Here is a 15,365-nt window from a genome sequence, read left to right as displayed (position 1 = left end):
GGGGGTCGGCGGCCCGGCCAGCCCGGCCCGGCCCGGCCTGGGGGGCCGTGTCCCGAGCGTCCGCCCTCGCCGCTGCAGCCTCGGCACCCGGCCGGCCGGCCATGGAGGCCGAGCGCCCTCCGCTGCCCGTTCCGGGCTGCGGGCGCCCCCCGCCCCGTGCCGCCGGCCGGGACCCCGCGGCCGCGCCCGTATCGGTGCCCGCGCCGCCGCAGGTACCGGGCGCCGGGGGGCGGGGCGCCGACCAAACTCCCTCGCTGCAAAGATGGCGTCGGGGCTGCACAAACTTTGGGCCCCGGGGGCGGGGCGGCCGTGGCGGTCCGCGCGTGTCCGCGGGCCTGGCAGTGCCGGGCCGGGCGACCCGGGAGCGCTTCCCGCCGCGCCGCGCCGGGGGCGGGGCCGGGGGCGGGGCCGCGCCGTCCCCACCGGCCGCAGCCGGTTTGGGGGGCGGGTGCGGAGCGGATCCGGGGTGGGGGCTGGGAACCCCCGTGCCGCTGCCTGCGCTGAGCCTGCCCCTTCCGCAGGGCCCTGCCGTGGGCGGCGGCTTTGCGGGCTTGGAGTTCGTGCTGCCTCGGGAGTCGGAGCCGCGGGCCACCAACCTGGGGGTCCCGGGGACGTGGGTGGGGGCGGCGGTGGGGCCCCCGAAGCCGTCGGCGCACATCCCGGTGCCTGCGCAGAGGTGAGCCAGGGTCCCGCGCGCCAGGCCGAGGTGGGCGTGCGCACACGTGCGCTGGTGTGCGCAGGGGTGGTGGGTGGGGCGCGGGCACGTGCCTTCTCGAGCCCCACCCCACGGGGGGTGGAGGGGTCTTGGTGGAGGGCAGGTCAGGGCCCCGACCTGGGGTTTCTGGCCCCCTCCCCAACTCTCCAGCGCTGGAGGAGTGGAGCAGAAATTATCAGTATATCGTGCCCCTTGCGCCCCCCAACCTCTGGGGCCCAGAGCGCAGAGCTGGCAGGGGGCCCCTGTCAGTCTCTGTGCCGTAGAGGCTGCCCGCTGACGTGAGGTTGACGGTCCAGGAATCCCAGAGCTTCTGACGGCCATCTCCTATAGCCCTGCCTAAAACCCTCCTGGGTGCCCCACACCCAAAGCTGGCTCCTCAGGTAGAGGCGGGTTCTGGCCTGGCCTGTTGGGGCCTGGGGACCCAGCTTGTCTTCCCTGGCTGTTGCTGGCTGGTCCCTCCCTCCCAGGCCTGGCGCGGGCCCGCAGCTGCTGTTGCACAACCCTGGTTACTGTGTGATTGGGGGGAGGGCTGGGCCCGGCCTGGCCTCGTCTGGCCCGGCCTGGGGGTGGGGCCTCAGACCCCTGTCCAGCGCCTGGGCCTGAAGGAGCCACCGTGGAACAAAGCCCAGGCTGCAGAGGACTCAGGCTTCAGGGAGACCCCAGCCCGGGCCCTGTGACTGGTGGTTCCTGGAGATTTGGTCTCTGTAATCCGAGCTGGGGGTGGAGACGGGCCTCCAGCCCAGTGCCTGGAGGGAGGGAGCCGCGCGCCACACAGACACACACACACACACAGACACACACACACACACACACACACACACACACACAGAGTGCCCAGGCCTGCACGTGTGCTGGGCTAGGGGAGGAGCTTGGAGTACTTGCTGGATGCCACCCACATCTCTTCCAGAGCCCCCCCAGGAAAATCCCGACTGGATGAGGTCATGGCTGCGGCTGCCCTCACAAGTCTGTCCACCAGCCCCCTCCTGCTGGGGGCCCCAGCTGCAGCCTGCAGCCCAGGTGAGACTGAGACACTTGGCCTGGGGTCTCCGGGACCCTGTGGTTGCCCACCCCTTGGGGCAAGCAGAACCCATTTGCCCGGAACACCACCTTCTAAATAGACCTCTTGAGGCCTGAGACAGACATCAGGACCCTCAGTGCCTCTCAGTGTGTCCCCAGTCTGCAGGCCTGTGACCTGTCCATTTCCCCCTGGCTGGCCAGGCGTCTCCCCACACAGGATGTCCCTGTGTTGGGGAGGCTAGTCCTCCCGGCCACTGCTTCCTCCAAAAGACATGGCTCACCTGTGACCAGGTGAACAGGCGGGAGGTGCAGAGTTAAGGGGCTTGCAGCGGCAGCTTCTGAAGAGCAGCCCGAGCCCGACAAGCCCTAACACGGGTGCCGATGTGTCCCCACAGAGCCTGGCTTGGAGCCCTGGAAGGAGGCCCTGGTGCGGCCACTGGGCAGCTGCAGTGGAGACTGGGGCTGGGACCTGGCCAGTGACCAGTCCTCTCCATCTACCCCATCACCCCCACTGCCCTCTGAGGCAGCCCATTTCCTATTTGGGGAACCTGCCCCAAGGAAGAGGAAGGTGAGCCCGAGGCAGCCCTCAGGGCGGGGTGGACGCGGTGGCCATGCCTGACCACCAGCCCTTGTCACCCAGAGCTCAGTGCAGGTCCTGTTCCAGTGTCTGTGGAAGCGGTGTGGGAAGGTGCTGAGCACGGCCTCCGGGATGCAGAGACACATCCGCCTGGTGCACCTGGGGTGCGGCGGGGCTGGCAGGTGGGGGTGGGGCAAGCCAGGTGGACCAGTGCTTCAGCTCCCACCCACTGTGTCCCCCACAGGCGGCAGGCAGAGCCAGAGCAGAGCGATGGTGAGGAGGACTTCTACTACACAGAGCTGGATGTTGGCATGGATGTGCTGACAGACGGGCTGTCCAGCCTCTCCCCAGTGTCCCCCACAGCTTCCGCGCCACCCGCCTTCCCCCGCCTGGAGCTGCCAGAGCCCCCGACCTTGTCCAGCCTGCTGCGGCCGCTGGCCCTGCCTCCGGTCCCCGTGCTGAGCTCTGCGGCACCCCCTGAGGCGTGCCACGGTGACGACACCTACCAGGTGGGTGAGGCCACAGGCAGCAGCTCGGGGTGAGTCTCGGGGTGCTCGGGACAGGGGAGAGGACACAGCTGTGTCTCCTCTCAGGGCTGCCTGGCCCCCATCCGCCTGGAGCCACGGCCCGCCGCCATCAGGACCTGTGTGCCAACCCTGCCCTCCAAGCTTGGGGCCAACCCAAGGTGCGTGCGTGTTGAGGGGCCGGGGCAGGCGTCAGGCGGGGAGGGTCCTGGCCTAGCATCAGCCCGCGTCTCCTCTGCGTCCCCCCCCAGGAAGCCCCGGGGTGACGCCAAGAAGTGCCGGAAGGTGTACGGCATGGAGCACCGGGACCTGTGGTGCACAGCCTGCCGCTGGAAGAAGGCATGCCAGCGCTTCCTGGACTGAGCATGCGCGCCTGTGCCCGCCCCGAGCTGCTGCCCCGCTCCCCAGGACTCTGCCAAGGAGAAAATAAGCTACTCCCCAGCCCCCCAGCCAGGCGCTCCTCCCGCGGCAGGGTCTGCTTTTTAATGGTGGGGGAAGTTGGTGACCCTCGACCCCCAGAGGTTTGTGAGGGGGGGGGTCCCACCACTCAAAGTGCCTCTGAAGAAACCAGCCTTTTGCACTAAAGCCAAACCTCACGGCTGTCCCCTTGGCCCGGGGTCCCTGGGGGTGGCCGCCCTCGCTGCCTGTCAGCCCATGGACTTGTCAGGGTGCTGATGGGCCAACTTCAGGGCCACATGGGGGCCGGTCTGTGATGCACTTTGAGGGGTGTCAGGGAGGGGCCTCCCCTGCCCGCACTTAACCCGATGGTTCGAGGGCCCCGGGCGCTGATATTTGTATCTTGTTTGCGAAGCTCAGGTGTCTCGAGTCTGGGCCGCGCCAGGCAAGGAGAAAAATTAAAGATTTGGGGTTTTTCCAGAAGCTGTGTCTGCCTCCTGGGGGGACCTGAGACCCTGCCAGAGGCAGGGGTGGTGGGTGGGCAGACCGGGGAGGCCAGCCAACAGACTGCAGAGGGCTCACTCCCTGACACGGGAGGAGGGGACACTGTGAAACACTCATGAGGCGTCCACTTGAGCAGCAATTTCCCAGTTTATTGAAAGTGGAAGCTTTGCAAGAAGGTCGAAGCTAAACCGTCACAGGAAGGAGACCCCCAGGCAGGCCCAGAGCTCGCCCCAGCAGACAGGAAGGTGCCGTCCACCTGCCCTGTGGCTACAGACTGCAACAGCTGCGATTTTCTGCCAACCAATCACTGAAGTCTCTTCTCCCAAATAAACACATCTCCAATACAAACACAGGTTTATGATAATATAAAGTTGATATAATATAGATTATCCCCAAGGGAAAGAAAACCAACAATTTTCAAACACTGCCCTTGTTTGTCTGTTTTGTTTTTGTTGACAGGTTGAAAGCATGTTGAAAAAATAAATATTTCAGAAAAGCACACACACACAGTGCCCTCACTACAAGTAGCTCTGAAAGGGCCACGTACAAAACACAGCACGGAATCTAAAAAATAAAAACCAGTAAGTATGGCTTTCTTAAGCATCGCACGTCACATAATGAGCGAAAATAAGATTATCTTTCATCATATTGCAAAGAGTTCCAGTTTTTGCCTTTCTCAGAGTTTCTTTTTTAAAAAGGAAGATGTGCAAAGTTGGAAGGAGTAGCCGTGTCTCTTGAGTCGAGGTCCCTATTCAGTCCTGGCAGTGTTATGACTGTTTCCCAAAACCCAGAGTCCAAATATACAACCTGGTCAGGATCCAGAGCTTGATACAAAAGTCATACGGGTTCCCTGCGCCCCCCACCCCAAAGAACTCACCACTCAACGGACTGCATTTTCCACTTTGGTGTTGCAAACACCAAAATACAGACAGACACAAACAAAAAAGTACAAAACGTGAAATGTAATCTACACATTTTTTTCCTCTTCATAAAAAAATATTTATTAGTTTAAACATTGATTTAAAAAAAAACCAGTCACGTAAAAAAACCCTTCATTACACATCTTTTCCCTCCACGCCTCCTGAGAGGGGATGCCTTCATTTCCGTCGACGGCGGCAAACTGCGTGGGACGGCGAGCCTGCCTCGCAGCACACGCCTTGCGAACTTGGTGGGCAGGAGTGAGGCCCTCGGTTTTCCAGTACAGTATTGGTTTTAAGGAAGAAAATGCCCCTGTGGCACTGAGAGCGACCCCCCAAAAAGGTCAGCAAGGGTGGTCCAGAGCAGGGAGCGAGCGGGTCAGAAAGAGCGAGATGTCCTGAGTGCGGAGGCAGAGATGGCCCAGGGTGTGGGCAGGACGGCCTGAGCAGTGGGACCAGTACAAAACCCAGAGACACTGTTGGTAGCAAAGGTCTGGTTTCCAAATACATTTATAAGAAAGTAGGTCTGTTTAGAAAAGGGGTCAGAAAGTCGGGGAGGTACACAGCTCTGCGGGCCCTGTGAGGGGTGCAGCCCAGGGCCTCACTGGAGAAAGGCAGCAAGGGAAGCGGGTCCCAGAGCCCCTGCACTGGCCTCGCCCCCCACCCCCCACCGCCCGTGTCAGGAGGAGCTGGCAGGGCAGCCTGCGCGGGCGCCTCACGTCCCCACGGAAGACAGGAGTGTGGGCGGCCGGCGGCCGGCGGCCGGCTCTGCCCACGCCCTCTAACTGATGGTACTGAAAACAAGCACAGAAGGCCCCCAGCCCCCCAGCGGCAGCTGGGGAGGCGAGCGCTCCAGGCCACCCCCGGAACCTAAGTTAGGGGCTCATGGGATTCTCCTTTTTCCACCTAAAAAGAATAGATGTGACACGGTGACCAGCCTGGTAGAAGCGTACAGTCTGTGGAAGAAGAGAACGTAGAAACACTGTCTTCGGTGGGGCTCGGGCTGAGCCCCCAGAGGAGCCCGTGCCCAGACGGGCCCTGCCTGCGCCTGAGCCGTGCGGGCGCAGGACGGAATGTCTGAGTAGTGAAGTGTGGTCCGGAACGGCCTTATGGGGAAGGGGACAGACCGGGGCGGGTCCTGCGGCCCAGGGGAGGGTCCTCACAGCGGGGCCCTTGCTTTTCACTCAGAAAAAAACCAGTCACAAAGAGGCGGTGAGCTCATCTACAAAGACAACAGAAGGACTGACAAGCTGAAGGAAAGACAACGCTAGGATTCGTCACGTCAGAAAAATAATGCCAAACAAAATAATTTTATGAACTACCTCAACTATGTCTCTGACGACTTAAAAAGTTTGGTTACCCACGCGGGGAGGTGTGGGCAGCGCCCAGCTGTCAGGACCCCCACCTCCAGTGTTAGCAGCAACAAGGCAAGGGCGCCCAGGAGGGGCCAGCAGGAGGGGCCTGGGCACGAAGGACGGCAGAGCCGAGAGGACAAGGCCGCCCCCAGGCTCCCCAAGGAAGTGCACGCGGAACGAAGAGCCCAGGCGCCCCCAAAGGGCCCTGAGTGGCCAGCAGCGGGGCGTGCTGAGCCCTGCACCAGAGGAGCGTGGCACGTCGGTCCCCACCTGGCGGCCTCCACCGGATGATAGCACCTGGGAGTCCTCGGCCCCGGCAGGGGCTTCTGCAGCTGTTGTATGTGAAGCACCAAAGCCCAGAGGCAGGAGGGCCACGGGGCTTTCTGTACACTGGACCTGGATTCCGCAGGCTGCCACGGCGGCGGCAGAAGGCTGCGGCGGTGGCCACAGGCAGTGACCAGGCTGCTGAAAAAGGGGGAGCAGAGCAGGGGGCGGGGGGAGACTCCAGCACTGGACATCGGGTGTATGCAACACCTTCCTTAACACCCCTTGGACCTGTGGCCTTGGGGACCATGCTCATGACCCCGACCAGCCCCGACCTTGACCTGGCCATCGGGCCACCGTGCGTGCCCTATCTACACGTACCTGCTGGGGACCCTCGCTCGGTCCCTGCAGACACGAGGGAACATGTGCTCTCCCTCTGCTCAAACCCACCCTGTGCCCCCCAACATCCTGTTCGGTCCCGGAGCCCTTACTTGCTGGGGTCATGCCTGCTTCGGAGCCCGCAGGGCCGGTTTGTGTGTGTGTGTCTGGGGGGCAGGAGCAGAATAAAGGGGGCTCAGCGTGGCCGGGCCCCAGGCGAGAGCAGATCCCTAGGGACACACACACGCACACGCGTGCACACACACACACGCACACACACGCGCGCGCACATACACACGGGCGCGCACGCACACGCGCACGCGCGCGCAGTGGAGGGGTGGCACCGCCCCGCCCCCAGCCCGCGGCCTAGGAGATCCAGAAGTCCTTGTCGGGCGCCCCCGGGGGGCTGCCGGGTCCCCGCGGCGAGTCCTCGTCCTCCTTCTCGGCCGCCAGCAGCGCGTCCTCGTGGGCCAGGCCCACCTCATCTTCGTCCTCACACAGCTCCTCCTCGCCCTCCCCCCGCGGGTCGTCGGGGTCTTCCAGGTAGGGCCCATCGCCAGGGAACAGCTCGGGGGAGCCCTCCGTGCCACCGCCGTCCAGGGGCCCGGCCACGCCTCGGCCCGCGCAGTCGGCACACACACCGTGGCGCCGCGAGCCGTGCTTGATGCCCACGCTGGCGGCCGACATGAACACGCGGCTGCACAACTTGCACACGTACTTCTTGTCCTTGCTGTGGACCTGCGGGGGGACGGGCGGTCAGTGCGGGGGGACAGGCGGTCAGTGCGGGGCGGTCAGTGCGGGGCGGTCAGTGCGGGGGGACGGGCGGTCAGTGCGGGGCGGTCAGTGCGGGGGGACGGGGCGGTCAGTGCGGGGCGGTCAGTGCAGGGGGGACGGGCGGTCAGTGCGGGGCGGTCAGTGGAAGGAGAAGGTTGCGATTTTAATTCCTCATATTTCTCTGAATTCTCTGGTGTTCTAGAGCAATCGAGTAAATAAAAACATAACCAGTGGTGTCATGGTGGAAAAGCTTTGCTGAGCTGTGCCCTTCTCCATATGTGGAACACACCGTCACTGATGGGTCACTGTCCTGGGGGCTGCGCCCTCGGAAGGGACCCCCTTCCCCGTCCTGGGCTGAGGGCTCTCTGCCTCCCAACTCAGTGGCTCCACAGACCACCGCGAACGGCCCACCTTCCCATCACAGCCTTCCACAAACCCTGACCATGAAGACCACTGCTCAGACGCTCACTGCTGACCAGAGTCCACAGGCTGGGCCCCCGCACATTCTGATTCTAGAAACGGAGCCTCAAAAGATGCGGTCCCGGGCGCCTGGGTGGCTCAGTTGGTTGAACGACTGCTTTCAGCTCAGGTCATGATCCTGGAGTCCCGGGATTGAGTCCCGCAGCGGGCTCCCCGCTCAGTGGGGAGTCTGCTTCTCCCTCTGACCTTCTTCCCTCTCGTGCTCTCTATCTCTCATTCTCTCTCTCTCTCAAATAAATAAAATCTTTAAAAAAAAAAAAAGATGCGGTCCCCAGGACCCTCCTGCGTCTCTTCTGTTTGTTGTATTTTAAACCCAGGGCTTCCTCGAGCCTCCCCCAACAGAAACTGTTCTGAGAGCAGGCCTGGTGGGGCCGTGGGAGGCAGTGTCCACAGAGGCCCCTCAAGACCTGGGGCTCCCACGCAGGGAGCTGGGGGCTGTGCCAGGACACCCGGGAGCGACCGAGGTGTCTCGGGGAGCCACTCAGCCGGCACCAGATGGCTGGGCACCTGTCCTAACTAACACATGGAGGGAGGGAAGAGAGAGGGAGGATGTGGGCTCCATGGCAACCCTTGGCTCCTCCTCCAGAGACCCCACCGTCCAGAGGACTCCTGGCAACACTGCCCCAGCCCCTCTGTCTCCCAAGGGGGCACAGCACAGGCACCAGCCTCCACAAAGAAGGGACACTGAGTGCCCCTACTGCCACCTGCTGTCAGCAGCCGCTCAGCTGTTTCCTGGGGGCCAGGGGCCCTCAACAAATTAAAGGGGAAGATACAGAGCCTCTTCTCAGAAAAAGGCAAACCTGCACACATTTTAAGTACATTTTCAGGGATTTGTGATCCTCCCTGAAACCTAACCAGGACCCCAGGATGGAAATCTGGCCCCATCCAAGGTAAACGGGCAACGACCACACCGATCCTCAAATGGGACCAACACTTCCTGAAGCCATAATGTGGTTTTGCTAAAGAAAAGCTGTCGTAACCCACGTACTGACAACTTTCCAGCACTAGAGTGTAACAAACAAGCCACCATTCATCTCTGAGTAGGAACAACGTGGGCATCGGCGTACGGATCCCTCCAAGTTTCTGTGGTAACCTGAGCCTCTACAGCTCTCGCGGTGGGCTCTGCCGAAGGGAAACACTGGACAAAGGGGCAGCTCTGCAGTCAGTGGCATCAAGTCAGCCCTAGCGGTTGCCCCACAGACCTGCCGTCCAGGCTGGGGCTGCCACTTTCCCGAGCTGCTGGACCCCACGACGGGGTGGTGGACACTGCAGGCTGGGGCCATGGGACGTCCCCTAGTCAGCTGGGCTGGGCTCCTCCCCACTCTTGGGGCTGTCCCCTTCCAGCTTTGCTGCCTGACCTCTCAGGAGCCTTCCCAAATGTCCTCACCCCAAAATAAGTGCCCTCCACTGGGCTGGAAAGATAAAACAACAGGCTAGTAAGGTTGCCCCGTCCAGAGAGCCAACTGTTGGATCCAAGCAGAGTAAATCTGGATGCGACCCCAAAGTGAGCCAGAGCCCCCCACTCACACCAGATGGACACACACACAGGCAAAGACCCTGCTCGTCCACACAGCTCACCTTGCCAGCAGCCAGGTCTGAGGGTATCACCCTGCCCTCCCCCAGCCGCCTGCCACCCTTGTGCGAGGGCACCCCTGGGCCACCCTCACCACTGCCAACACAGCCCCCTCACACCTCCTGGGGGTTCTGCTCCTGACACAGGTCAGCATGCTGCAGGGGTCAGCCAAGTCTGCGCACCCCGTGGGCGACTCCCAACACCTCTGAGATTCCCAAACTCATGACATGACCCCAGTGCCCTCTCCTGGCCCCCACGGCACAGGCTGAGGGCTCTGGGCATCTGCCAGCCCAGGGCTGCCTCCACCGCCTCAGCCCTGCAAGCTCCAGCTGGCCCCACCCTCAGTCCTGAACCCCACCCTGAATGTGTGTCTCAAGAAGACGACACCTGTATAGCCTTGTGGTCCAGCCCTGACCCCCATGGTTTATCTCACCTGCCCAGGGGTCCCTTGCCCTGTGTTTTTTGGCAAATCTGCCTATTTCAAGGATGACCTTTTCCTATCACTTCCTGGCCAAGCAAATCTATCCATTCAGCACCTGCCACCTGGCAACTCCAGCTGGGTGCCCACCACAGGTAATCTAATGCCTTACAAGGCCATGGGGGAGCGGGTGGTGGAGGGGGTCCCACCATGCCTTGGAGCCGGGGCACCAAGGAAGTGACCTCATGGTGGGACACCAGGGGCTGAGAGCAGAGGTCCTGGCAGGGGAGGAAGCGCTTGCCAAGGCCAGGCCGAGGTCTGGGGCTGGGGGTGATACAGCCTACCTGCTTTCTGCACCCAGTCTCAGGGGGTGGAGCTTATCAGGGGGTGGGGTCAACATCGCTCCACCTACTCACTTGGCCTTTCCACTGCAGAGCAGAACCCACTTGAGGGCTTCCCATGGCCTTCTGGGCACCCCACATCATCATCCCACCTTCCTGGACCCCTCAGCGCAGCACAGAATGGGCCCAGCTGAACCCGTGATGCCCCATGCTGACTACCCTCCACTGACCCCCCATGCTATCCCCATGCTGACCCTGTGATGACCCACACTGACCTTGTGATGACCCACGCTGACCCCATGCTGACCCCATGCCGATCCCTGTGATGACCCACGCTGACCCTGTGTTGGCCCAGGCTGACCCCACGCCGACCCCATGCTGACCTCACGCCAACCCCATGCTGACCCCGCGCTGACCCTGTGACGGCCCACACTGACCCCACGCTGACCCTGTGACAGCCCACGCTGACCCCATGCTGAGCCACGGCCCCACTCACAACCCCGCCCCCACTCACCAGCGTGTGCCGCTTCATGTGCTCCCGCCGTGTGAACTTCTTGCCGCAGATCTCGCAGGGGTAGGGCCGCTCCCCTGTGTGGGAGCGCATATGCCGCTTGAGGATGCACTGGTGCATGGCCGAGAAGCTGCAGTAGGGGCACTTGAACTTCTTCCTGATCACCGTGAACTCGTTGACTGAAAGACACAGCAGGCCCGCAAGTCAGCGTGCAGCCCGCTCACCCCAACAAGCCCTGCTCCTGTGTAGACGGCCCCCGCCGAGGGCCCGCACACCCAGGCCAGGGAGCCCACGCTCTGCCAAAGGTCAGAGGTCACCCCTTCCAGCATGTCCCGGACACAGCCACTATCTTACACATCAGCCTCCGAGACACAGTGAGGTCCTCATACACAATCATAACAGAGAACAAAGATGTAAAGACAAGTGAAGCCGGAGCTCGGTTCCCAGCCCACAGCTCTGCTCAGAGCCACAGGCCATTGGTGCCCGGGAGCCACAGGGCAGAGCCGCCCCCTCCGAACACCTGCAGGCCAGTGGTTTTGCAGTTTTAATGCCCAGAGGAAAGGTGCTGCCTAAGCAGCTAGTGGACACAGCTGAGTGAGAAGCTTGGGTCAGCCCCAAACATGCAACAGGATTGCTGAGTGGCCTCTGCCTCAGGGTGTGGCTCATCCGGCCCGTTCTTCTGCCCACATTTCAGAGAGTGACGCTACGGGCCCCTGAGGGGGTCATCCGTGTGGCCAGCTCGAGCTCACGGTGGGGGCTGCGTTCCGCACCCGAATCCAGCCACGCCCTCAGAGGCATCTCGTTCCACATGCGGGATGCTCTCCTGGTGGTAGTCAAGGGGGTTGGGATCCCATGCGTCAGCCCCACTGTGCAGGGCTCCACTGGGCACTGGGCAGCTTATCCCGAGTGGTGCCCTTGGCGATGGGCACCCACAGACACCACAGTCGTCCCCTCTGAAACATGCAGAGCATCCACCCAGTAACCCCATTAACCTAAAGGCCTGAAAGCAGTCATCCCAGACTTCACCGGGATTGCGGGGAGCATCCAGATCCTGGGATCTCACTTCCCGCTGTGTAAGGAGCTTGGTGGTGGACACCTGTCTGAATGCAGCTTTCCAGGGCCCTCACACCGCCCCACAACCTGGACGGCACTTGGTTGGCTGCACATGGCACCAGCACCCCAAAGACAGACCAAGGGTCCCCACAGTCAAGAACACTGGCCAAGGCCAAAGGCAGGGTGCTGGAATGAACCCCAGGAGGGGTGTGGACACCATCAGCCAGGTGGTCTTCCGCTGGGTCCTCAGATGCCTACCAAATATTCAAGTGTGGCAGGCCCTGGCCACAGTCACCGCTGCCCCTGGAGGTGCCCAGAAGGAGGCAGATAAGCAAACAAATGCCCCAGAGTGACACAGGCCAAGACAGCGGGACCCAGGAAAGCTGAGGCAATGCTTGCTGGAGGGAAGCAGCCAGTCTGCTAGAAGGATGACCACCTCTGTCCCCACAGCCTGGGCTGCCCACCATGCCACCCAGAAGCAGGGACACTCACTGCCATCTCCGTGGGCTGGGCCCATGGCCCCCTACTCCATTCTGCTGGTCACACCCCAGCCACGGGCATGTCACCATGGAAATGACACCAACAGGGGCTGCAGAGCAGCCGAGCTGGTCCTCACCCCTGAACCTCTGCTCCTAAGACACTGGTCCTCACCCCTGCAGCTCTGCTCCTAACACACTGGTCCTCACCCCTGCAGCTCTACTCCTAACACACAGCTGCTTAAATGTGGGGAAACAGTAAGTGTTGCTCCGTCTGCTCTATGCCCAGCGTGGGGCTCAAACTCACTACCCCGAGATCAAGAGTCGCATGCTCCACTGACTGAGCCAGCCAGGCACCCCTAAGCAGTCTCTGCTCTTTTTTTTTTTTAGTATTTCTCCCAAGAATCCTTAAAGGGCATCTCAATATTCAAGCAACCCGGATTTCTTTATTTTCCAGTGAGACCATCCACACGCTGTGCTGCGAGCCCGTCCTCCCACCATGTGCCCGAGAGCTCTGGGCCCTGGGGTGAGAGTCGGTCCACGCGGGGACACACTCGCAGAACGACCTCTATGCACCCTCATGCCAGCACGGCCCCAGCACTAGGCTGTGTGGACTTTATCACAGCTCACAACCGACGCCCCTGCCTGGAGCTGGGCCGCCCGCTGGCCTCATGGTTTCCACGCGCGTAAAAGGGACGCCCTGTCCCCACCATGCCTCTCTCAGAAATCTCAGTCCTGTCCAAAGAAGCAAAACATTGGCTTACAATTAGAAGCTTTTCACGTGTTTGCTTGCCTGAGGGCACGCGTGCACACGTGTGCGTGTGCGTGTGCGTGTGCGTGGCAGGAGGTGGGGGTGGGAGGGAAGGTGCAGCTGTGGGGAAGACAGGAAAACCAGAAGATTGTAGACAACACAGAAGGCACGTGACAGCAGGAGGAGCCGTGGAAAACCCCCCGCATGCCACCCACAAAGATCACCTCAGTTAACAGCTTGACATCTGTCCTTGGAGTCTCTTTTCTACGCACAAACCTGTTTTAAATTACAGAATGGAATTATGTACAATTACCTAGGACACGTTCCACTAACACGTGGTGGCCGCCTGTCCGCGCCACCACTTCAGCATAGCCTGCACGCGTTTGAGGGGCCTGACTGACCAAGTGGAGACCCTACCGTTAAAGGTCCAAGCCGTTTCCGTGGCCTGGCCCCCATGAACAATGAGCTGGTGAGGTCCCTACTTAAGGGCCTGCACGCCTCCGATCACCTCCTGAACACACACTCTGAGAAGGGGCTCAGGCCACGCTGTCCTCCGCGCAGCTGTCCCATCTGCTGGCCCTCGGCCGAGGTGCAGGGAGGACCCCCGAAGCCATGCTGGGTGTGACGGATGGCATTCCCCACTGTTGCCAGATGCACTCTGCAAGCCTGGCCCCCAGGCTGGGGGAGAAAGCTGCAGGAGAGTTTCTGGGGTGTACATGCAGCCAACAGGGAGCCACCCTTCCTAAAGGAGGGCCTCAAGCTGGGGACTGCCGGATGCAGCTCAGGCTGCGGTCCCCGGGGCAGGGGCTCCAGCACCCCCACGGCAGGACCGGAGAGAGGGAAGGCTGCGCACCCTGGCACACCTGATGTAGCCAAGCCATCCCGAAAACCAGGCCTGGCGGGAACCCCCTCATCGGCTGTCCATAGTCACTCCACACGGGTGACTCTCCGAGGCACAGTGATCCCACTTTTTATCGCCAAATAAAGCAAATGCACCACCCACTCTGGGATGGAAAGGGAGAAGAGGAAATGAACTGTTATTTTATTTAAGACAACCTTTTTTTGAGAATGTATTTATTCATGGCTTCTATTCTGCTTCTATAAACATGAAAGTTAAAATGCTGAATTATGTATTCTAGCCTTCTGTATTTAACAACTCAGACTTACACGTGGAAAAAAAAATTGATCTCTGTGCAGAAGTGCCGCATTTTTTTCCCTAGAAAAACAACCTAGAATGCACAGGCATGAGTGTGGCTAGTCATTAGGGACCCTCCCCGAACCTGTGCATACTGACCGGGAACAGAGCCGCAGACACTTACAACGCATGCTTTCTGGAGTCACCCTGTGATGATGATGTTGGTGTTTTCTTGTTATGTCAGATTCCTGCCTCTGCCGGAACACCATGAACGGGACAGCCAAAGGCAACAAAAATCTACCCTGTCACAGCTGGGAAGCCAGAGTCTGAGACCCAGGTGTCCCAGGGCTGCGCTCCCTGTGGAGGCTCCAGGAGGGGTCCTTCCTGCTCCTTCCAGCTCCTGGGGGTCCGGGTGTCCTGGGCTTGTGGACACGTCTTCCTGTCTCTACCTCCTTCGTGAGGCTTCTCTGTGTCTCTCCTCTTCTGTCTCTTAAAAGGACACTTGTCACTGTATTTAGGTCCAACTTGGATATTCCAAGACGATCTAATTTAGTTATATCAGCAAAGACCCTTTTTTCCGCAGTGGGTCACATTCACAGGTTCCGGGAATTAGGACGCAGACCCAGCTCCAGCGTAGGGGGCACCATTCCACGCCCTCACAGAATGAACAGCACTGTGAGCACTGAGGGGAATTTTCATTGGCTGTTATGATTGAAACAACTTCTTCTTGGAAAGAACCTAACACTTCTAGAACCTGTGATTTACAGTCTGTGTGTCTTAGAAAAACTTTCCACATCGTACGGATTCCTTTTCATAAACACTAATAAAACCTTAGAAGGTTAACAGTGAAAGAGGCATTGAAATAATGAAAAAGCACAAATACCACTCAACTGAAACAGATGCTCTCTGTGGATCTGTGGGAAACCCTGAACCCCTTGCCTGGGATCAAGCACTCCAGCACAAACAGTAAGTCCGTAATCAAGAAGCAGGGTTTCAGAAGCTGGCACCAGATTGTGCAGAATAAGAAGCTCAGTAACATTTGGCAATAATGTTGCAGAAATGTATCTACAGAAATACTGCTCAGCAGCCACCACCCACCTGCCCCTCAGAGCAACGCAAGAGATTCAGACCTGTGGTAAAGATCCACTACATAAGCGAACATTCCAGAACTATTTCATGATAGCGCCAAAGCCTCCAAGGAACTGC

At 60.4% G+C, this 15,365-nt stretch overlaps 2 protein-coding genes across 5 annotated transcripts in view; one reads left to right on the top strand and one right to left on the bottom strand.

Moving 5' to 3' along the window:
• The first annotated feature begins 6 nt into the window (after window positions 1-6).
• On the top strand, window positions 7-3,712 carry SLC2A4RG (SLC2A4 regulator). Its single transcript, XM_025865033.2, has 8 exons — window positions 7-212; window positions 522-676; window positions 1,623-1,732; window positions 2,128-2,300; window positions 2,373-2,473; window positions 2,554-2,818; window positions 2,903-2,994; window positions 3,085-3,712. Exons 1-8 carry the CDS (start codon window positions 102-104, stop codon window positions 3,194-3,196), a joined length of 1,119 nt encoding a protein of 372 aa, XP_025720818.2. The 5' UTR covers window positions 7-101; the 3' UTR covers window positions 3,197-3,712.
• A 157-nt stretch (window positions 3,713-3,869) lies between these two features.
• ZBTB46 (zinc finger and BTB domain containing 46) overlaps window positions 3,870-15,365 on the bottom strand; it is a 68,375-nt gene continuing 56,879 nt past the window's right edge. For 3 of the 4 annotated variants that reach the window (XM_073888363.1, XM_025864978.2, XM_073888364.1), the window contains exons 4-5: window positions 10,748-10,923; window positions 3,870-7,385 (exon numbers count right to left, since the gene is read on the bottom strand). In XM_073888363.1, the coding sequence (XP_073744464.1) occupies window positions 7,014-7,385; window positions 10,748-10,923 (548 nt within the window). In that variant the 3' untranslated portion in view covers window positions 3,870-7,013. Of the gene's footprint in view, window positions 7,386-10,747; window positions 10,924-15,365 lie in introns of those variants that run through there. The other variant, XR_012376880.1, reaches the window with a different exon arrangement.

Source organism: Callorhinus ursinus, unplaced genomic scaffold (assembly GCF_003265705.2).
Source record: "Callorhinus ursinus isolate GAN/ISIS: 27379988/994484 unplaced genomic scaffold, GSC_fseal_2.0 scaffold89, whole genome shotgun sequence".
Taxonomy (NCBI): Eukaryota; Metazoa; Chordata; class Mammalia; order Carnivora; family Otariidae; genus Callorhinus; species Callorhinus ursinus.
This window is presented reverse-complemented; position numbering and strand designations above follow the sequence as displayed.